Source organism: Oryctolagus cuniculus, chromosome 15 (assembly GCF_051225735.1).
Source record: "Oryctolagus cuniculus isolate XC-2025 breed Fujian yellow rabbit chromosome 15, ASM5122573v1, whole genome shotgun sequence".
Lineage (NCBI taxonomy): Eukaryota > Metazoa > Chordata > Mammalia > Lagomorpha > Leporidae > Oryctolagus > Oryctolagus cuniculus.
The window spans coordinates 13,059,704-13,083,480 of NC_142881.1; the positions used below are offsets into that span (position 1 = coordinate 13,059,704).

The 23,777-nt window shown below is 42.0% G+C and overlaps 2 protein-coding genes across 20 annotated transcripts in view; one reads left to right on the forward strand and one right to left on the reverse strand.

Moving 5' to 3' along the window:
* PDZD8 (PDZ domain containing 8) overlaps positions 1–23,777 on the forward strand; it is a 97,755-nt gene that overhangs the window by 69,138 nt on the left and 4,840 nt on the right. For 4 of the 11 annotated variants that reach the window (XR_016221534.1, XR_016221531.1, XM_089313955.1 and 1 more), the window contains one exon: positions 8,548–8,641. Coding sequence is in view for 3 of the 11 variants with exons in the window: in XM_089313956.1 (XP_089170082.1) it covers positions 8,548–8,557 (10 nt within the window). In the remaining 8 variants the exon portion in view is untranslated. Of the gene's footprint in view, positions 1–8,547; positions 8,711–13,174; positions 20,831–20,925; positions 21,166–21,825; positions 21,956–22,246; positions 22,439–23,211; positions 23,472–23,777 lie in introns of those variants that run through there. The other 7 variants (XR_016221532.1, XM_002718680.6, XR_016221530.1 and 4 more) reach the window with 6 other exon arrangements.
* Positions 14,423–23,777, reverse strand: part of SLC18A2 (solute carrier family 18 member A2) — a 37,131-nt gene continuing 27,776 nt past the window's right edge. For all 9 annotated transcript variants that reach the window (XM_051824209.3, XM_089313957.1, XM_089313965.1 and 6 more), the window contains one exon: positions 14,423–21,117. In XM_051824209.3, the coding sequence (XP_051680169.1) occupies positions 21,013–21,117 (105 nt within the window). In that variant the 3' untranslated portion in view covers positions 14,423–21,012. The remainder of the gene's footprint in view (positions 21,118–23,777) is intronic.

The window sequence follows — 23,777 nt, forward strand, 5'->3', positions numbered from 1 at the left end:
CATACCTTTACAGTTTATTTGTAGCTTTCCAGTTTAATGTAACACTTTTGAGTTTAATGAAATATTGTACTGTGTTAATAGTCTCTAACACAGTGCCTGGTAGGTTAGAACCTGTTACAAAAAAAAACAGACACTCACTAAAATTTAGGCAAAAAAGGATACCAGAGTGTTTGCTGGACCCCAAGGGCATATGTTAGGGCCACTGTTCGTGTTGTTTGGATTAGGCTTTGCACAGCTTTAAGCACAAGTACAACCAGGCCTTAGAAACAAACTGGAAACAGAGACTAGAACATTGTCCGCTGGCTTCTCTCCCTGCTCTGAGCTGTTTGTGTGATTTGTTCTTCAAAGCATTCTCCACTTTCCAGTCCAGAAGAATACACAGATGGTCACAGCTACAAGTATAGTTATCCTAGTAAAGGAACCTCTAAATCAGAATTCCAAACTTCCAGAAAGGCAAGTCTGATTGGTCAAACTTGGATCTGGTATGTGCCATCTAATGCGTCAGGGCCGTGAAACCAGGTTAGATAAGCAAGACTGTCTGCCGCGGTCACGATGCAGGATTAGAGAGTTGTAGAGACAGTCCTGAAGCCGGGAGCACTTGGTAAATGTTGGTGTCTGTTTTATTAAGCATGTAGTCAGTATTTAATAAGTATTATTAATTTTATTTCTTTTTTTCTCTTATAAAATATAAATTATGCGACAAAGTATAGGTGTTAGAAACAGTTTGAAACAGCATTTACAACAAATTTATATTAACAGATTTGTAAACTTTATATGTATTTATACATATTTATACATTCACATTGTAGGATATTTTATTTTATGACCACAATATCTGGATCCTGTTCTCATCCATGAAGCACTGTTTTTCTACTAAAACAATGTTCTGTTACAAACAGGTGGGAGTTTTCACTTCCATTAAGTCTTGTTTGATAGAGATGATTGATCTCCTGATGGGCTTGTTGTCTACATCTTTTTGCTCTATCAATGCTACTATGACCTCGAATGAGTTTCTCCCACCCTGTCTTCTCCAGACCATTCACCCAAAGGCAGTCTTCACCTCCCCTGAATTTCCATTGCACCTTAAACATACATGTCTTGTGGCATATTTGTGCTTCCTTCTTGGAGTCTAGCTTAGACGCTGTAAAACAGTGCTAGCTAGTGTTCACATATTGACCAGGACACTTACAAGTCTCTGACAAAGATAGGATCCTTGTTGTTTCTTTCTTTCTTTTTTTTCTTTTTCTTTTTCTTTTTTTTTTTTTTAAGCACTATCAGGTTCCTGGTGTTTCTAAAACTTATATCACCACAGAGTTGACCTCGCAAGGTTTGGCCTGAAACTTTCAAGTTTCTTGTATGTAATCAGATCACTGTATGAAAGAGAAGTGTTGTAGCTTTATTTATTGTCTCCCATGCCACAAAAAATGTTGATTTTTTTGCTTGTGACAGTGAGGGAACTAGGTTTTCTTCATTCTCTAAAAGAAACAGAGAGCAGACTTTGACCATCTACAAAAATTTTATAAGAGAAGTTATATAGATGTTAACTTTTTCTGAATTGTAGCTTATTGTTAGGAATAAGGGAACACCCAGATTTTGTTGGTACTTCAGAACAGTTCATTGGCCTCCTAAAAGAAAGGAAAAGCTATTAGTGACTGTTGGAATTAACTGAGAGTCTTCTCCCATTTGTTTGTGTGTTTTTAATAAAAAGTTTATGATAGCAGCCTAAGGAACAATATATTGTTCCACATTTATTGTTTTCTTCACTCTGCTATAAGAAATTACATTTTGCTCTCCCTACTGCTCCTTTCCTCCTCCCTTCTTTTACTTTCACTTATACCCAGATATTATCTTTAGTTTTCTTTATAGAGGAAAGCTTCTGACAGGATTAAAACTTAGGATTTTGTGAAAAGTAGATATTTACCACCATCAGTATAATTTCTACTGTTTGGAAGTATATTACTTCAAGTGGATCTGAACTGGTTGTTTTCTTCTTGCTAAATGCTGACATTTCTGTCACTTTGTCTCTTCTAATAATACAGGCTTTTTCTTTAATATTTCATTTCTTTTTTTTTTATTTTTTATTTCAAAGGGATGTCCCATTTATTGGTTCACTTCCCAAATACCTACAAAACCCAGGACTGGACCAGGCAGAAGTCAAGAGTTGGAAACTTAATCTGGGTATTCTACACAGGTGGTAGAGACCCAGCTATTAGTATCACTTGCTGCCTCCTAAAGTGTTCACTACAAGGAAGCTGAAATGGAGAGGGGGACTGGGGCTGAAGTCCAGCACTCTGATACAGGATGGGGGAACTGGGACTGAAGTCCAGCACTCTGATACAGGATGGGGGAACTGGGACTGAAGTCCAGCACTCTGATACAGGATGGGGGAACTGGGACTGAAGTCCAGCACTCTGATACAGGATGGGGGGACTGGACTGAAGTCCAGCACTCTGATACAGGATGGGGGGACTGGGACTGAAGTCCAGCACTCTGGTGCAGGATGGGGGGACTGGGACTGAAGTCCAGCACTCTGATACAGGATGGGGGGACTGGACTGAAGTCCAGCACTCTGATACAGGATGGGGGGACTGGACTGAAGTCCAGCACTCTGGTACAGGATGGGGGGACTGGGACTGAAGTCCAGCACTCTGATACAGGATGGGGGGACTGGACTGAAGTCCAGCACTCTGCTCCAGGAGGCAGGTGTCCCAATCAGCAGCTTCACCGCTGCACCACTTACTGCCCCAAGACAGTTTCTTTATCATGTAGTTGTGAAATCATTTTAGGTCCTCAGTCTCGATCCTGTAAACTAATGTTTGAACGCTGCAGTCTGAAAATTAGATTTCTTTTTGCATCCCTGTTTTTCACTGATAGTCGTAAATCTTAGTAATAACATTAATAAATAGCCTTTTCCTAACTTTGCCTCTAAGCTGTATGTCCCCAATGTCCCAAAAATATTGTTTGTATTGTTTTTGTTGATGTTGTTTACCTAGAATCCAATGAAGATTCATGTGGTACTCTGCTTTGGGTTATGTCTCTTTAGTCTCTCTTTGTACTGTTTTTATTTATTTTATTTTTTTTTAATATAAAATAGTCCCTCTGCCTTTGTATGTGTGGGGAGGGGTTACAGAACAATTTCTTTCTAACCTCATTCCATCTACATTTGTTAACTGGCTTCTTTTTGGCAGTAGTGAGGTAGGAGGTAATGTAAAAGCTTCCTGCCAGCTGGGTGCCGATGTTGTGGCATAGCCAATAAAGCCACCACCTGTGGTGCACTATGCTATATGGGCACTGGTTTATGTCCTGGCTGCTCTACTTTTTGGCCAGCTTCCTGCTTATGACCTGGGAAAAGTGCTTGGGCTCCTGCCAGCCAGGTGGGAGATCTGAATGAAGCTACTGGCTTTGGTCCAGCCTTGCCCTGGCCATTGTAGCTATCTGGGGAGTGAACTAGCAGATGGGAGATTTCTCCTCCTCTTTGTGTCTCTCCCTCTCTCTCTCTCTAACTCTTGGCTTTTAAATAAATTAATGTCTTTTTTTAAATATATATAAATTAATGATGAATTATGAACTAATTACAGAAGTAATACTTACATAAATCCTACAATTAAAGTAAGAGCTATCCTGAAGAAAAAAAACCCTTTGTCTTAGTCTGTTTTCTACTGCTACAACAGAAAAGCAGCACTGGGTAATTATAAACAAGACAGGTTTATTTGACTGTTTGGAGAATGGGAAATCCAAGAATATAGGGCCAGCATTTGGCAGGCCCCTTTGTGTTTTGTTACCACATGGCAGAAGGGCAAGCAAGCACACATAAGATGCGGGGTAAGTAAACTCACTATGTTTTTTAAAAAAATTATTGGGGCCAGCATTGTGGCGTAACAGGTAAAGCCACCACCTGGGGCACCAGCATCCCATATGGACACCAGTTTGTGTCTCAGCTGCTCCATTTCAATCCAGCTCCCTGCTAATGGCCTCGGAAGAGCACTAGAAGATGGGCCAACTGCCACCCATGTGGGACCCAGACAGAGCTCCAGGCTCTTGGCTTTGACCTGGACCAGCCCCTGCCATTGTGGCCATTTGGGGAACGAACCAGCAGGTGGAAGAGCTGTCTCTCCTCTCCCCCCCCCCCTCCCCCTACCCCACTCCATCACTCTTTCAAACAAATAAAACATTTCTTTATTTTTTATTTTTTTTATTTTTATTTATTTATTTTTGACAGGCAGAGTGGACAGTGAGAGAGAGACAGAGAGAAAGGTCTTCCTTTGCCGTTGGTTCACCCTCCAATGGCCGCCACGGCCGGCGCACCATGCTGATCCAATGGCAGGAGCCAGGTACTTCTCCTGGTCTCCCATGGGGTGCAGGGGCCAAGCAACTGGGCCATCCTCCACTGCACTCCCTGGCCACAGCAGAGAGCTGGCCTGGAAGAGGGGCAACCGGGACTAGAACCCGGTGTGCTGGCGCCGCAAGGCGGAGGATTAGCCTAGTGAGCCGCGGCGCCGGCCAAAACATTTCTTTAAAAAAGAAAAGTAGAAGAAATAGTTTTAATTCCATTCCTCTTTTAAATTTGAAATTAATAATATTTACTAAAAGTCAATAGTAAAAATTAAGGGAAAAGGGAGAGAGTTTAGTATTTACCCTGATTAATTATACCTACTTAAAATCACTTTGCTTTCCATTTTGAATATTTATGAATTAAGAAACTAAATTACATGAATACCTACACTAACCTTAGTTTACTTCTCTTTTTTTATTTGTTTTAAAGATTTATGGGGGCCAGCGCCGTGGGTCACTTGGTTAATCCTCCACCTGCGGCACTGGTATCCCATATGGGCGCCGGGTTCTAGTCCCGGCTGCTCCTCTTCCAGTCCAGCTCTCTGCTGTGGCCCAGGAGGGCAGTGGAGGATGGCCCAAGTGCTTGGGTCTCTGCACCCACATGGGAGACCAGGAGGAAGCACCTGGCTCCTGGCTTTGGATTAGCACACAGCGCCGGCCGTAGCGGCCATTTGGGGAGCAAACCAACGGAAGGAAGACCTTTCTCTCTGTCTCTCTCTCTCACTGTCTACAACTCTGTCAAATAAATAAATAAATTTTTCTTAAAAAAAAGATTTATTTTATTTGAAAGGCAGAGTTGGAGTGGGGGGAGACAGAGAGATCTTCCATCTGTTGATTGACTCCCCAGAGGGCCTCAACAGGGCCAGAGCTAGGCCAGGCTGAAGCCAGGAGCAGCTTCTCGCCTCCCCTCCCCTCCTTTCCCCTTCTCTCCCCTCCCCTCCCATGTGGGTGCAGGAGCCCAAACACTTGGGCCATCTTCTGTTTTTCCAGGTGCATTAGCAGGGAACTGGATCAGAAAGTGGAGCAAACTGGTACCAATATGGGATGCTGGCACTGCAGGTGGCAGCTTAACCCACTGCACCCCACGCTGGTCTGCTTAATTCCCTCCCCTCCCCTCCCCTCCCCTCCCCTCCCCTCCCCTCCCCTCCCCTCCCCTCCCCTCCCCTCCCCTCCCCTCCCCTCCCCTCCCCTCCTCTCCTCTCTTCTCTTCTCTTCTCTTCTCTTCTCTTCTCTTCTCTTCTCTTCTCTTCTCTTCTCTTCTCTTCTTTCTCTCTCTCTCTCTCTCGTCTCCCATGAGGGTGCAGGTGCTTCCTCCTAGTCTCCCACATGAGTGCAGGGACCCAAGCACTTGGGCCATCCTCCACTGCCTTCCTGGGCCACAGCAGAGAGCTGGGCTGGAAGAGGAGCAACTGGGACTAGAACCCGGTGTCCATATGGGATGCTGGCGCCTCAGGTGGAGGATTAACCAAGTGAGCCAAGGCGCCCCCTCCCCCCCTTTTTTTTTTTTGAAGATTTATTTGAGAGTCAGAAAGAGGCAGGGAGAGACAGAGAGGTCTTTCATCCACTGGTTCATTCCCCAGATGGCCACAACAGCTGGGCCAATCTGAAGCCAGGAACCAGGAGCTTCTTCTAGGTCTCCTATGCTGTGCAGGTGCCCAAGCACTTAGGCTTTCCTCGGCTGCTTTCCCAGGCCATTAGCAGAGAGCGAGATGGAAGTGGAGCAACTGGGACTTGAACTGGTGCCCATGTGGGATGCCAGTGCCACAGGCAGAGGCTTAACCTACTATGCCACAGTGCCGACCCCTAGTTCACTTCTTGAACCCATCCCTCCAACTTTGATTCTACTTTAAGAGCAAAGACTAAATTACCAAAACACATTACAAGTGTTAATTTTTAAATGTTGCAGTACTCATATTCATACAGTGTAGGTTTTTACCCATTTGCTGTCCTTAGCATTTTGTAATTATTAAAGTTTGCATTCTAAATTTTCAGCTTTGGCACTCTCTAAGAAATATTTTTATATTCCTGGAATGTGTTCTTAAGGGCATTGGTAACAAAAACACTTTAATAGTATAAAGTGATTATTTACCATATAATAAGGCAAGATGGATGTTTGGGGAGTTTTAAACACAAATTGTGTGTTTTTTTCAGGGATTTTATAAATCTTCAGGTAATCCATAACTTGACCACATTTTCCATTTCTGGAGCATAATAAGATTAAGATTTTCATCATAAATAAAAAGAACTTTACAAAATGTATTAATACCCAAATTAAAGAACAAGTAAGTTATCTTTTATCAGCCAACATCATTAGGTAGGAAAATTGAATTTCTCACTAAGTGGTATTTATATTATAAAGCAACATAGACAGTGATGTATGTGGATATTAGCAGGGTTTTTTTGCAAAGTTCCTCATGACACACCCTTGAAGAACAGAAATAAGAAATGTGGGTAGGCAGGTAATACAATTAGAGCAATTTGTAATTGAACTCAGTAAACACCAATTGAATTCTTGTCATCTGAAGGGATGTGGTGTTCTAGCCTTTTTTTAAATCATCGATTTGAATGAAGACAGATAACATGGTTTATGCTTTTCTGAATTCACAAGTGATGTTAATCTGGGATATGTGTCTCTCATAAATTGGATGACAGATTTGTTTAGAAACAAAATTATCTTAATGAGTTAGTTAGAGCAGGGTGTCTCATTAACAGGGTAACATAATAAAGCACAATGTAAACTCTTTTCCTTTGCCTTCCCCCAAAAAGAAAATCCACAGTCATCCTGTAATATCTATAAGAAACCAGTTCCAGGACCCCCAGTGTATAACAAAAATCATGGGCACTCAGTTTTCTAATATAATGATATAGTATTTGCACATAACCTATATACATCCTTACATATTCTTAAAGTCATCTCTAAATTATTTTCAATACCTAATACAATGTGAATGCTATGTAAATACAAAATAGTGACAATATTCGGTACAGGTGCAGTTTTTGTTTCTAAATATTTTTGGTTGCTGGTTGGTTGAATCCACAGATAGAGAGCCTGTAGATACAGAGAATCAACCATACACCATAAAAAAGTGGAATTTCAAAGGCACACCTAAGACATATACTATTTATGTTATATTTGAGAAAAGCAAGATTCAGAGTTGCATTCACAATATGATATTTACAGTGTGAGGTCTGAGTCAGTTCTCAGTTTGCTAACATGTATCTTGCAAAATAAAAAGATGAACAGTTCCACCTAGTATGATTAGGAATATTTTTCATTTCACTTTTATCTCTTTTTTTAAGATTTATTTGAAAGGCAGAGTTAGGGAGAGGCAGAGGCAGAGAGAGAGGTCTTCCATCTGCTGGTTCACTCCCCAGATGGCCACAACAGCTGGAGCCAGGCCAAAACAAAACCAAGAGCCAGGAGCTTCCTCTGGGTCTCCCACACAAGTATAGGGGCCCAAGGATTTGGGCCATCTTCTACTGCTTTCCCAGGCCATAACAGAGAGCCGAATGGGAAGTGGAACAGCTGGGATTCAAGTCGGTGCCCACATGGGATGCCAGCACTGCAGGCAGTGGCTTTACCCACTACAACACAGTGTCAGCCATCACCTTTCCTTTTATTTACAAACTTTATACAATGGTCATGGATTGGACACATTGAAGACAAAGTGTTGTTTATTTGTGTTTTCTGTTTTGGGGTGTTTTTTGGGGGGATAACTTAAATGTATAGTATGGGAGTATGTTAATTCATATCGTTAGAACAGTGATTTCTGGGTTGACAGTTGTGGCAGTGATAAAGCCAATGCTGCAGTGCCAGCAGCCCACACCAGAGCACTGTGCGAGTGCTGCACTTCTGATCCAGCTCCTAGCTAACGCACGTGGGAAGCAGCAGGAGATGGCCTGAGCACTGGGCCCCTACCACCCATGTGGGAGACTAAGATGGAGTTCCTGGCTCCTGGCTTTAGCCTGGTCCAGCCCTGACTGTTGTGGCTATTTATCAGTGGATAGAAGATTACTCTCTGTCACTCTGCCTTTTAAACAGATAAATAAAATATCTTTTAAAAAATCCTTCTTCCCTCCTTTATGTCTCCATAATAATAGTCACTGTGGTACAACAATCAGCAGCAAGAATGGAGCCTTCTCAGGATGGAACTATTTTCTCCACTACTATGAATGTATTAAGTCAGTTTTCATTTCTTTTCATCTTTATCAAAGGTTGAATTAATAAAAGGAAACTTACAAAGTGTTGGACTTACGCTTCGTCTCGTCCAGTCAACTGATGGGTATGCTGGACACGTCATAATTGAAACGGTGGCCCCAAACTCGCCTGCTGCTATTGCAGATCTTCAGCGGGGAGATCGACTTATTGCTATTGGAGGTAATTACACTAATATGCAATGTATTTTACAGTGAAATTAGGATGAAAATAGGAAGTTTTTACTCCCTTCCTTATTCTAATAATCACTTTTTTATTTTGCTTGCAAAGTTATAAAAAAAAAGTAAGTTTATTATAAATAAAAATCTGAAGGAAGCCTAAAAATGTGTTTAAAACATATTTGCCATTTTAGTCCTAAGGTATAAATCTTTAAATTTCTTCATCTTTAGGCCATTTTTTTGTAATCTTTCTAATTCTCCTTCCTTTCCCACCTTCTACACCTGTATTTATTTTTTGTTAAATGTAAAAGACAAATCAACAGTAACGTTTCTGCATTACTACCATGAGCCTAAATTGTAACTCTTACCTTATCACTTGAATTAAATAATGAACAGAGAGGATACAGCTGAACTGTCCTGTGGCCCCATATTGTCTGAATGGCCAGCATTTGTTAATTGCTGTTATTCAGAGTTCAGCCCTGATCATTAGTGGAAAATATGTCACCTGCATGTCTCCTGTCAACTGAATTGTTAACAACAACAAGAAAAATTCCCTGTTGATTGGTTGTTTGCTTGGATGTGTACAGCTGAGCAGCAGGACTCATATACACAGCAGTAGGGGGAAAGTCCAAGCTTTTTCAGGCCCTTAAATAGCTGACCAACCAATTCTAGGCTTGTCAAGAGATTTCTTGAACATGTGGTTGGTCACAGTTTATATTTTATGTACAGTGTGGCATGTTTTTTCACAGCCAAGACAATAAGACAGTTCACAAATCAGCAGTTTTCCTAGTTATATGTTCAAGAAACTCTGTCTTTGATTCAAATCCATCATGAAAATGATTTAGTTGCCCACATAAGTCAACATTGTCATATGGAAATCTTTCTGATCATGGCATCAGCAGCGCTTCCCACACTTTGATGTAAATACCAGTCATCCAGACTTGGTGTTAAAATGTGTATCTGATTTAGCAGACCAACAGGGCCCAAGATCTGCGCTTCTATCAAACTTCCAGATGCTGCTGCTACAGCCCCATGGATGCACCACAAGGGCATAAGAGAAACCTCATCCATCACATAGTTGTCTTAGTTATTCTCCCCCAGCTAAAACTACAGTTCAGTGTCAAGTTTATATATTCACATATAACCTATTTTGATTTTACCAAAAAGATAAAATTTTTTTTTTATATCTTGTTTTAGGGTTTTGTTTTCAGTTTCGTAAGTAGTAAATATCATCAGAAGTAAACAGAGGCAGGCATTTGGCCATTTTAACTTGGTTAAAATGCTGTTTGGAACACCTGCATCTCACACTGGAGTGCCTTTCCCACTAATGAGCACCCGAGAGGCAGCAGTAATGGCCCAAGTACCTAGGTCTCTGCTGCTCACACGGGAGATTTGGATTGAGTCCTGGCTCATGGCGTCAACCCAGTCCAGCACCAGCTGTTGCTTTTCAAAGAAATAAAATTAGAAATGAATAAATCCAAGCAATATAAATATATGCAGAACCAAAAGCCAGAAGTTATCCCTTTACATATAACATTTGTAAAAGTGTATTGAAATTAGGAACTATATGTTGTACATAATATGTAGATTGTTAAGAAACTTGAGACTTAACAGAAGAACTTTATTATGTCTCTCTTTTGGCTTTTTTTTCTACACAGAATTACTTCTCCTGCCCCAACCCCAGGAAACAAACTGAAATCCTATAGTGTTTGTTTTTTTTGTTGTTGTTGTTTTTTGGTTTTTTTTGTTTGTTTGTTTGTTTTTTTGACAGGCAGAGTGGACAGTGAGAGAGAGAGACAGAGAGAAAGGTCTTCCTTTGCCGTTGGTTCACCCTCCAATGGCCGCTGCAGCCGGTGCACCGCGCTGATCTGATGGCAGGAGCCAGGTACTTCTCCTGGTCTCCCATGGGGTGCAGGGCCTAGGTACTTGGGCCATCCTCCACTGCACTCCCTGGCCACAGCAGAGAGCTGGCCTGGAAGAGGGGCAACTGGGACAGAATCCGGCGCCCCGACTGGGACTAGAACCCGGTGTGCTGGCGCCGCAAGGCGGAGGATTAACCTAGTGAGCCACGGCACTGGCCCCTATAGTGTATTTTTATAATTTTTTTATAGTAGTCTTTTAGTGTTACTAACTTTGTCCCATATCAAGCAGCATTTTTTAAAAATTTTATAGCTATAATTGACTTATTTATATAAATATGCAGTAGTTCTAAAAATATTTAATAGTGGATTGGTGATAGTTAAAATAAGATTGGCAAAATGTTATATATGAAGCTCAAGGGTGTTTCCTAAGTTTTGGGGTATGTTTGAAATATTCCAAAAGAAAATTCCAGTTTGGATGACTCAGTGCTGAGCGGTATAGTGGCCATCTGTACAAAGCACCCAGCGGTTGGGGAAGAGATGAGATGAGGGCAGATGTGAAGTCACACACCAAAAAAATGGATTTAGGTTGAGTCGAAATTTTTGCTTACTACAGACTATTAGGTGGATTCTTTTTTAATTTATGCATGCCAAACTACAGTTTTGCTGGGACACTGTGTTTCAAGGGAAGTAATAGTAGGTTAAGCTAGAAAAATCATGAAGAACCATGGTAGGAAGCTCTGGATTTCAGGGTGATCAAGTCTGGAGGCTGAAGGTTACTGAGCTGAAGCTTTAGAAAACCTGCAGCATGACGCTTGTGATTCCAGAAGGTCTGAGCAGGGGCTGGCAGTTAAGAACTGTTTGTTACTGTACTTGAGGCCAGCGCTGAGGAGGATCTGACGAGGGAAGGGAAATGGACTGGAAGCCCAAGGTGCAGTTGACAACTAAATGGCTATAGGGACAGCTATCTCCAGGATTCCACTTGGGTTAACTGGAGAGTGGCAGGTTGATTCATAGTGGTGAGGGCAGAAGGATGAGATGGTCTAAAAGGGGTTTAACTGTGCTGAAGATGTGGTACCAAAGAAACTTCTAGGTGGTGATAGCCAGTGTTAGTTGGGAAGACTGGGCTAGAGTGAAGAGGAAGGGAAACAACCAAAGACAAATTGATAGTTTTTGAAATTATTGGAGTGGACATAATTACTTTAGCAAAAAGGCTAAGGAAACTAATGGTAGGAAAACCTTGGTACTGTTTTTTATAAAAAGCAGGTGTAAGTGGGTAAAAAGAAACCACAGGAAAAATGATTAGAATCAATTTAGTACAGCATCATGGAAACAAAGGGAAAGGGAAGGTCTTAAGAAAGAAAGAAAAAAATGAGTGAGGATAATTGAGGAAATCCAGAGGGAGATGGGAAAATAGGATCCACAGTACCGATAAAGGGATACTTCTTCCTCTGAAAGAAGATAACACTAACTTCATTGGCAAAGAGAAGAGGTGGTTTCCTGTTCATCTTTTTGGTAAATAAGGTGGCATCATCTGTAGAATGAAAGTATGGCAGGGGGTTTTGGGGGAACAGGACAAGTTGGAAGCGGGTGCTTTGGAGGCTCAGTTGTTTAGAGACAATTCAAAAAATGAGCACTGAATGTCTAGCATGGCTTGATGCTGGATCCAAGTGGTAAGCTGAGGAGCAGGAAAGGGAGATGGTGAGACTAGCAAAGCTGCCAAAAAGGCAGGAATAGAGTAGAAGAGGAGAGGGCTCAACAAATCGAAACATCATGTAATCTTGGACTTAGGCCGCGTAGAAGAGTAGGTGGCATCAGAGCAACAGGACCATGAAAAGAAAGAAGGAATCACTGGGCTGGGAAATTACCTAAAAATACCCACTTAGCAGACCAGATTATAAGAGTTTAAAAAAAAAAAAATAGGAGACTGGTCAGAGATGAACTGAAAGTGGATCTTGGATGTGGAAAGTTTTCCAAGCTATGAAAGTTGAAAGCCTCATCTTCCCCAAGCAACTGCAGTGGGAGAGCATTCCAACTTGAGTAACTTTAAAGCAGTTTATCCCTTAGCGTTCTTTTTGGTCCTGGAAAAGATGAGTTTGATGTGCAGGGCTGAAAAGAATCTGTGAAACAGTCCACTATTCATAGAGGAGTATTTTACTGTATTTATTTCAAGCTTTAGTCTTCATTTGACTCATTTGTCACATAGCTTGTCATCACTAGAATATTGGGCACTTCCCCTCAATGGGAGTCTGGTTTCAGCATTAGTGGAATCCTTTCCAGTGGGTCTCCCTCTGCTCACCTCTTCAGCTCACACTGAGAAATCTGTTGTCTGTAACCCCAGAGGGGATCAAAGCAGTTAGGAGCTCAGCAGCTTGGAACTGTCAGAGGAACTGTGTTACATCTGGTTCTAAACGGTTGACATTTCCAGGGTAGCAGTGTGCCCAGCTTTGCAAATCAGTCATCCAAAAGCCAAATAAAAAATTTTTGGTGTTTCCCTGTTTCTTCTCCATTAGTTCAATAACCATGAGGTAATGACATTTATATTCAACAATTGTAGGCAATTTTATTGCAATAATCTACATGAATTCCCTTTAAATGTCTTAAAACAGGTGTGAAAATAACATCGACACTGCAAGTGTTGAAGCTCATCAAGCAGGCTGGTGACCGAGTCCTGGTGTACTATGAAAGGCCTGTTGGCCAGAGTAATGCAGGCGCAGTGCTGCAAGAGAACTTTGGCCAGCTGGAAGAAAACTTCCTGTCAAGCACGTGTCAACCGAATTATGAAGAGGAAGCCCCTGGATTGGCAATAGATGCTGAAAACAGAGACCTGGATTCTGAATTTGAAGACTTGGCAGGTGATGTCAGAACACAAAGTGAGTTCAAAGATGAGGCACAGTCATTGAGTCATAGTCCCAAACGCACTCCAACAACGCTTTCTATTAAACCCCTTGGAGCTATATCACCAGTTTTAAACCGTAAGTTAGTTGCAGGAAGTCACCCACTACCACCAAAAATCCCACCCAAAGAAGGAAAACCCTCAACTCTAAAAACTTTTGAGGTAACAGATCCAGCGCAAGTGTCAAAACCTACCCAAGGATCCACTGTCAAACCACCTGTGCCACCAAGACCCCAAGTGAAAGTTCCCTTGCCGTCTGCTGATGCCCCAAATCAGGCAGAACCAGATGTTCCTGTTGACAAGCTAGAGAAGGCGCTGCCCCCCGCTGCTGCAGACAGAGCTGCTGAAAAGCAAGCAAAAGCTGTGGAACACGGAGAAGATGCCACTGTACCCAAGCCAGCTGCAGCAAAGCAAGAAGTGGCGAAAGAATTTGCTTCAGAAAGTTCCTGCCCTACCAAGGAGAGTTCGGATGATCGTCAGACATGGGAATCGTCAGAAATTCTTTATCGTAATAAGCTGGGAAAATGGACAAGAACCAGAGCATCCTGTTTGTTTGACATAGAAGCCTGCCACAGATACTTAAACGTTGCATTGTGGTGCAAGGATCCTTTCAAGTTGGGGGGTCTCATCTGTTTAGGACACATTAGTTTAAAACTTGAAGAGGTGGCTTTAGGATGCCTAGCTACATCAAACATGGAATACCTTTCAAAGTTCAGACTGGAAGCCCCCTCCCCTAAGGCTATTGTCACTAGAACTGCACTACGCAATCTGAGTGTGCAAAAGGGATTCAATGACAAATTCTGCTTTGGTGACATTACTATTCACTTCAAATATCTGAAGGAAGGAGAACCAGACCACCATATAGTTCCTAACATAGAAAAAGAAAAAGAACTGCATTTGGTGGAAGAAGTTTCTGCTCTCCCTAAAGAAGAGCACCTTACTGGGCAGATGGGTTTCACAGAAAATAAACACAATTTCCAGGATACCCAGTTCCAGAACCCAACTTGGTGCGATTACTGTAAGAAAAAAGTCTGGACTAAAGCTGCTTCCCAGTGTATGTTCTGTGCGTATGTTTGCCATAAAAAATGTCAAGAAAAGTGTCTGGCCGAGACTCCTCTTTGCGGAGCAACTGACAGGCGAATAGACCGGACCCTGAAAAACCTCAGGCTGGACGGACAGGAACCCCTTGTCGGCCTGCCTCGTGTTGATGCAGAAGCTAACAAGTCAGTCAATAGAACAACAGGTCTAACCAGACACATCATCAATACTAGCTCACGTCTGTTAAATTTGCGTCAAGTCTCTAAAACTCGCCTTTCTGAACCAGGAACTGATCTTGCAGAACCTTCACCAAAACACACACCCAATACATCAGACAATGAAGGCAGTGACACAGAGGTCTGTGGTCCAAACAGTCCTTCCAAACGGGGAAGCAGTGCAGGCATCAAGTTAGTGAGAAAGGAAGGCGGGCTGGATGACAGCGTTTTCATTGCAGTCAAGGAAATCGGCCGGGACCTGTACCGGGGCTTGCCCACAGAGGAGAGGGTCCAGAAACTGGAGTTCATGTTGGATAAACTGCAGAATGAAATTGATCAGGAGTTGGAACACAATAATTCCCTTGTTAGAGAAGAAAAAGAGACAACTGATACAAGGAAAAAATCCCTTCTTTCTGCTGCTTTAGCTAAATCAGGTGAAAGACTCCAAGCTCTCACCCTTCTTATGATCCACTACAGAGCAGGCATTGAAGATATCGAAACTTTAGAAAGCCTGTCTTTAGACCAGCACTCCAAAAAAGCAAGCAAGTACACAGATGATGCAGAAGAGGACCTTGATAACGAAATAAGCCAGCTAATAGACGCGCAGCCTTTCAGCAGCATATCAGATGACTTGTTTGGCCCCTCTGAGTCTGTGTAACACAAAAGCTGCTTCAACTTTTAAATGACTGGGGGAAGGTCGCATCTCAAGTACTCAGCTACAACCACGTTAAACTCCTCTTACAATGCACTCTGGCCTGCTTCTCTAGAGTTACTTGTGTAAGAACAAGAATGAAAAAGGTTGTTTTCCTGCAAAAACATGACCAGCTCACTAAATTGGTGGTTTCGGGTTGCATTTATAGCTATGCTTTTTTGGGTTTATACTGGGAATTCATTTTTACTAATTTATTTTTACCTTTTTCTAATTGTGTAATTATGTAATAAGCTAACTTTCCATGTTTGTGTATGTGTGATGCCTCGCTGTATTCTCCTTCCTTTTAGTTTTTGAATTAGTTTTAGGTAGGATACTGTCTAGTCTTGAAACCTTTCATTTCCATCACAGGCTTGCTGCATGCCCGGAGTGACAGTAGCAGTCATGAAAGGACTCATTGTTTTGTGTTAGGAAGTTTATCATCCCGATAGACCTGAGATTTTGTTATTTGGGGGTTCAGGAGGGTGGTTTCTGTTTTGCCAAATGTAACATAAAAGCAGATGCACAGCTTTAGTCTGTTATGCTGATTTAGTAAAAACAAATTACATATATTGCTTTCTATGCTTTGTGAAATTTTTTTCTAAAGTTTTTGTGCAGCTAAAGTAAAAATAAGTGATTACTTTGAAGAGCTTGCACTGAAAAAACAACATATAATTGGGAATTACAGAATGTAGTTGGTCAATAATTTTGTAGGATAACAAATTTTAATTACTGAAAAGCAGTAACCAGTAGGATTTTGAAATATCTTTCAAAATGTTGACGCTTTCCTTTTAAGTGGAAGTTTTAAATACTCATGATGATTTTTTTCATCTTCAGTTCTCCCATAGGAAATAAAGCATGTACAAGGATATTTCAAGTTTCAGAGGACTGTTCTTAAAATGACTGTTAAGTTTTGGCTGGTTTTGTTTTAAAACATGTTCATGCAGGAGTGTGTTGTGAAGAATCATGCAAAATATATTTTTTGCTTCATCTGGCATCTTACAGGCTTAAAGAAATGGTGATCATTCTGAATACCACTGTAACTCAGACTGCTAAGTTAAATAAAAATGGACCACACAGACACACAGGAATTGGGACCAGTTCTCTGAAGTGAGGATGTACTCCGATATTCCATCTTGGGGGTTCCAGTAACACATGAGTGAGGAAAACATGCAAGCTTGGGCCTGTTACGTACTCTGAAAGATTGTGTTTTTCCCTTTTGTAGGTAACTGCTGCGATAGTTAATATGTAGTGAAACTGACAGGAATTTAGTGGGACAGCTTTTATAGCTGGCAAAAAAAAAAGTATAGTATACTATTAAAAATTGTGACTCAGGTTTTTAGTCCAGGATGCCAAGAGTTTAAGTTCAAGGGCTTCCATTAAAGAACTGTTTGACCATAGGCAAATCACAAAAAGGCCCCGTGTTGCAGCTCCCCGTCTCTAAAGTAGGAAAGATGAACCACATCACAGGATTATGAGGAAAACAGCGGTGTAGCCACAGAAGTGCTTTGAATAGTACAGGACCGTACACATCAAAGGTCTCGCTTAACAGAGAATGTTTTTGCGGGTAGAAAAGTTATTACTCCACTTAAAACCAATAGCTAATGGTCACTCCTGTTGTTTAAGTGAAATATTAGGACACTAAATACTTTTCTTGGCTAAGTTTATAACAAAAATATATCTGTATGCCCCTCTTTCTGTTGTTTATTTAAGCATGCTTGCATTTTAAGAGGACACTGCTATGGAAGATGACACACCGAATTCTCTGAACGCTAAAATGTTGTTTCAGTATGCTTACTCAATCTACCTGATGTATAACCATGTTTCGTCTTGTAAACAGTAACCTACCATTGACAGCCTGGGAAGTGGGGTGTCTGTAAGTGGCTGGTGTTTATGGATTAAACCATGGAAGTGTAGTGATACCCAAGCATACTGCTGAAACTGCTGCATTTGAAAGAGCTGTAGAAATAATGTTAACACTTGGTTTCACCTAAGAATCTTCTCATTTTAAAAGTATTTAACTCTGTAGAACCCCAGTTACGGAAAGCTCAGTAATGCTGCTAATGACATTGGTAAAGTATATCTTCAATGTAGTGCAATATTTTATATCTACTGGAAGAGGCAGTGGCGGCATCACAGTTGTACCTTAGTGCAAGGGGGGAACACTCCAAACAGCCTAGAGTATAGTAAGATGTATGGCTTCAATGAAAACAGTTGTATTATATTACATTACCGATGTAATCTTGCTGCCATGCTATGTTATCAATAGCTAAGAAATAATAAAGCCTATTGCAGAAAACAAGAAATCTTCATTTGACAACATCTAAAAAAGGTAACTGTTGTATCGCCGTGGAATACAGTGCATACAGATTCCACTTTTGCTAAACAAAATAACTGTTTTGCAAACTGCCTATAGGCATTAAAATTTAACTGTTTAACCTGTGAAATATCAGATTTGTGGGACTGCCTGTGCTATATATATTAGTAATTAGTCTATTTAAAGTACATACTTTGATATTTAGATGAAATATTAGACATACTGAGCAAAATTAACATTATTTTAAAATCATTAAATGCTACATTTCTTAATATCAAGCCTTATATTCAACATGGGAACTTGTTGAAATACTGTGGATATTTTGGGTGCTACTGTCAAACTCAAAATTTAACTATATTTAAATTTTTTGAAAGGCAGTTTGAAACTAGTTGGCCCTGAGATTTTAATAAAGAATAAAATCTGAAGTGTTTGGAAATGGGCCTCTGGCCTAGCAAGTTGAGACATAGTATCCCATATCAGAGTACCCGGATTTGAATCCTCCCAATTCAACTCCCTGTTACTGTACACCCTGGGAGGCAGCAGGTGGTGGCTCAAGTGCTTAGGTCCTTGCCACTGACTTGGGAGACCTACGTTGAGTTCTGGGCTCCAGGTTTCAGCCTGGCCCAGCTGCAGCTGTTGGAAACATTTAGGGAAACAGTACATGGGAACACTCGTTCTTTCTCTCCCTCTCAAGACAATATATTTAAGTGATTTTAAGTTTATTCACTTTTAGGGGACTTAGAAATTCTAAGTTAACATAACAGCTTTACCAGCAACAAAATAAGATTCCCCTAATCCTTTTTGAGTTGTGGATCCCTTTTATTAGCCGATTAAAGCTCACAAACTGAGCTACAAAAGCTAAAAGCCATTCAAAACGTCCCAAATTCCACAGGTTTTAGAGAATGTATAGGCATCTGGGGGCCCCAAGTTAAGCTGTTATGTCAGTTGGCTGGACATCATATGTTCAGTTACCAGGACAACCACAGAAATTTAGAGATGCAAGGATAATTTGCTGCTCCCCCTCCCACATTAATGTGGGTAGTTCCACAATTATAGAAAGCCAAAAATGACTTCAAACTAACCTGGAATTGCTCTTACCTGATGCTCACAAGCATAACAGAACATTACCCACGTCAAAACAATATCATGTATTTTATTCCAACAGCAATATTTGGTTTATAAAGGAATACAAATAGGCATGGTACGGTGTTGAGAATATTTATTAAGTAAACCATAAAACATGATTTGGACAGATAACACTTAGGAGTCAGTAGAAATGGTTGAATATTCTTTTAAGATGTTTCTCTATTACCAGGCACCAACCACCACCACCAAAAAAAAAACTTTTCAAACAAATGTTTGGAGAACTGTGTTTTGTTCTGTAGCTGTAATCAAAAAAAGAAAACCCTCTACAGTCTGGCTAGCCCAGAACATTCAAGACCTTGTCATTTTTTCCCCTCATATAGAACATATCCCTTGCTCACAAAGCAGTTCTGTAAAATGCATAGCTCCTGCCAGATCAGTAGCAGGCCAGCTTTCGCCAGCCTCACAAGCTGAGGCCTTAAGGGCAAAAATAAAACAGGAAGAAACTATGTGGTACTGGTGGCAAGGAGGGCCACAAACTCCAAGAGAACCAGTGCTGAAGGCTGTCCCCCTGTGGAAATAGCACTGCTCCTGCCTTTTTTTTTTTAGTCACATAAGAGTTCCTCCCCGCCAGAGCCATCTCCCAAAAGGGCACACGTGTGTGAACTGCCCAATGTCAATTAGCAGGAAGCATGGTTGCATGAAGCTGCTTGGAAACCAGGCTTCAAATTGTCACAAGCCCCCCAGAAAAGGTTCACAAAGCAAAGGGAAGTCTTAGCCGCTTCACCCTAGAGAACAAGTAGTTTGCTGAGTCTCTTCTAAAATTGTTTGCTCCTCGATGTCCAGGTGAACACAAGCACAACTCAGCTTAATAAAACCGACATTAGGCGAACTTTTGATTACAGAACTGCTGAATTAAGTATTATACTGGAGATGTATTCCACGCTTTTTCACTCTCCAATCATACAGAACAATGAGACTGGCAATTATTCACTAACTGTATTTGCTGTTCACAGAAAAGGCACATCAATGCTATCATGCTTAGAAAAACTACAGGACACAGCACACTAGATGACATGGGGCACATTTTTAGATGTTTGCTTTTTCTTTTCTTTCTGGGAAAGGGGATGTGTTCTGACCACCCTACGTTTGTCTCTTCTCCTAAAGTGATTCAGGACATAAACAATTTCATTCCTTTACCTTCTTTTAAAATTTGTTTTTACACTAAAGATAAGAACAACTTTCAGGAGTCTGGAAAGAAATAGTTTCCGACAACCCCAAATTAACAGATCCCTAGAAAACACTTGGATGATCTAGAAACAATCTGATTTCTCCCATCACAGCAGCTTTTTAAGTTTGCTTTTCTAAAACTTGAACTTGGTGTTGATAAACTATACCATGCTTGAGTATAGCTGACGGTGTAAGGTACACTTTGAATTTTCTTTTATCTCATAAAAAAGTACATCTTAACAGGAAAGCTAGTTCATAACTGAATGCGTGGGTGCTTTTCTCTGTTTCCAGAATCCTGTTTTTCCCTTGTGGCTTTAACGTTTACCACCAACCACATGAAAAGTCAACATAATTGACAGCCATCTCTTTCCAGGCAGGTAATGACATAGGAAATCTATGCCAGCTGAGATTTATGGATAAATCCAATAGATGGCTGATTCAAGTCTTTGTCCTCTGTACTTAACTAGCTTCTAACGAATATATGGATGGTAATTACACGTCAAATTAGCAACACTCATTCAGTGTCACTATGTAACTTAACGCTGTCTTACTCGATTCTGTTTTTCAGACTTCTACTTTCTCATTGTCGGAAAAGTCTCAGTGTATGCTTTAAACACTCGTCACCAATATTCAGAAAAAATATAAGATTTTTTTTGCCCAAGTGTTTGTGAATGTAAGTTAAAAAATACTTGATTTGGATTCAAATATTTATAGATTTACATATTTCGTGAAAATATATTGTATAATATTTAATAAAATCAAATACTTAAAATAAAGTTTCAACACTATTTATACAAACCCTTAGAAAAGCTTTTTCTTTATAAGGCTATTGGCAATCAATCATAACCATGGAAAAGAAATAATAACCTTTGGTTGGTTTACTCTCTCGCCAGGGATGCATGGCATGACTAAGATGGTTCTGGACGAGTCAGGTCACGGGAGACACTTTTATACAATTAAACACTTGGAGTATGTGAGTCTCAGTCACTTTCGGATTCTTCCTCCTCACCGAGTGGATAAGACTGGATGTTACTCTGAGTGTACATCTTTGTTTTAATGGGGCAGTTGTGATCCATGAGAATAGCCTACAAGAAAGCAAAGTACAAGTGTGTTAATTTCGTGTTTTGTAAAAGGTAAGCTGGATTTTTACCTGTTGGTAAGGATTACTGGTTTGAAAGCTCTGTACTGTTACTTGCTGTTAACCAGTCATTTGGAGGAATCAGCAGGTGCCTGGCCTAGAAGACCTGGAGTTCACTCAGTGGCAATTCCAGCCAACAGGAGACTGTAGAAGCGGTCTCGGTGCGGCTTTAGTTACGCCTCTCCGGGACCGCGAGTCCGCGCTTGAACCCAGCCTAGGAAGCACGGCTGAGAGGGCCGAGTTTAAAAGGAGTTAAACCTAGAAGTCTGCAGCTGGAGTAGGGATCCTGGAAGCAATCCAGTCCAGTGTCTTTGCATCCTTCGGGGAGCGCCCTCTCCGGAAGAGGGGACACTCAGGTTAGAGACGCACCCGAGGCTAGGCTGCAGTCTCCGTTCTCTGGACGCACGGGTCGGGTTCTCACACCAGCTGTCTACTCAGACTCCCCTGAAATAGTTTAAGACCTTGTCACCATGGCCCCTGAGACCTTTTCCTAAACATTCCAGGGCTTTCACCTTCTCACAAATTCTGATTTAAAAAAAAAAATTCCTCTTGTGATGGAAAGTCACGCCGTCGTCTGCTGTTCCTGAAAAGACAAAACAGAGACTGGGGGCTAAAACGTGATGCTTGAAACACTCGGGGGCTTTATTCTTCCTAGATGTGCAGAGAACCAAGCTCGAGTCTAACAGCAGACACCACGCATGCCAGGACCACACTGAGCATTCTAGACGCAATCCGGCAACTTCAGAGTAACCCTGTGGTGGGCTGAGGACACAGGCACAGAACAGGTAAAGAATATGACCAAGGGGTGTACAGTTGGCCCCCAGTATGCATGGAGGACCGGTCCGTGGCCCCCAGCAGATGTCCAAATCCACGGACGCCCATGTTCCTTATATGAAACAGCAGTATTTATATAAAACACACACATTCTCCTGTGGATTTTAAATCATCTCTGGATTATGTCTAGTACTTAAATGTTATGTAAACAGTTGTTAAACTGTATTACTTAGGGAATAATGACCAAAAAATCTGATTGTTCTGCATAGACCAGTGGGTTTGTTTTCCTGAATGTTTTCTAGCCGTGGTTGGTTGAGCCAATGGACGCAGAACCCGTGGATACGGAGGGCTGACTGTGCCGCAAGAATGGGGCACGCAGGAGCCTGTGGAGCCTCGTGGCACAGTCCACTCCTGCACAACTCCACGGGAGCCCGAGTGCTGTGGCTGGCAGTGGGGTGCTGCGTACGGCTCGAGCGAATTCTCTTCCTCATCAGGTGTGTCTTCCTGGGGTTTGCCCACTATGAACTATTCCCCCAGAACCCTTTCATGCAGTTGTCAAGTCTACACAGATTAAAACGTTCCTGACGTTGGCCTATCACAACCTTTCTTGGTGTCTTAGCTATTACCCCCAGCTCTTATCCTGCAGACTTGACATGACTCCACTCCGTGCTTAACCCACTTACTTCCCAAGAGATTCTCAAATGACCCGTCTGTGTGACACGTGAAGACAAGGACTCCCTTGATCCCCTGCGCCAGCTCAGACTTAGCTTCAAATAACTCTGTCTTCTGCTTTCCAAGTGCATGGATACATGTATCTAACACAGAGCTCAGTTTCTAAAAATTAGGCAGCAGACACTGGACACAGAACCCTTCTCCCTGTGTGACATAAAGCCTTGGCCCCTGACAGCTCAATGTCTCACCTCCCCAGATGAGTGAGTCTCAAATATGCCCAAGGATCACTCTAGCCAGGGAGGATGGAGCAGGCTAAAAATGAAAGTCCAGGTCCACTCATGTGTAGCGTTGAGAAACACATGAAGTGGGTGCCTTGGAAAAAATAGCCATTGCTCTAGCTCACAAGGGCCTCTCTTTGCTTGGTCCCCCCCCCACCTTAGACCTGACTGCACATATGTGTCATCTTTTGAAGGACGCGGAGGTCCAGGGCCTGGCACATCTATGGACTTTGAATAAAACGCTGCACTGGGGGGGGGGGGGGGGCACTGGGTACAGTGGTCCAGTCACTGTTTCAGATGCCTGCATTGCTCATCAGAGTTCCGGTTGGAGTCCTGGCTACTCTGCTTCCAATCCAGCTTCCTGCCAACGCGCACCCTGAAAGGCAGCAGATGGTGCCCAAATACTTGGGTCCCTGCTACCCATGTGGGAGAACCAGATGGAGATCTGGGCTCCTGGTCCAGCCTTGGCTGTTGCAGCCATCTGGGGAGCAAACCAGCAGATGGAAGACCTCTCTGTCTCTCTCTCCCTCCCTCTTATCTCTAACTCTGTCTCTTAAATAAATCTTTAAAAAATGGACCAGTAGTGGTATTTGTTACATTACATATGATCAAGCCAGGTAGCGTGCAGTCAGCATGAACTCGTGTGTGTGAGTCAAGGGCTTAAGGAACACAGAGTGGCCCGACAGCCAGGCAGGTAATTTAAAGCAACACTCCACGCTCTGCTGTAGGGAGAAAGGTGTGTGCCCTCTACGACGAGAGAATGCAAAGGAAGGGAGTTTGTTGGATTTGAAGCAGAGCCTAGTTACAGAGAGCCGAGTTCTGCCCCCACCAGGTGCCTAGCTCACGTCTGACTCGGGGCAGAATCAATGGCAAACGCATGACT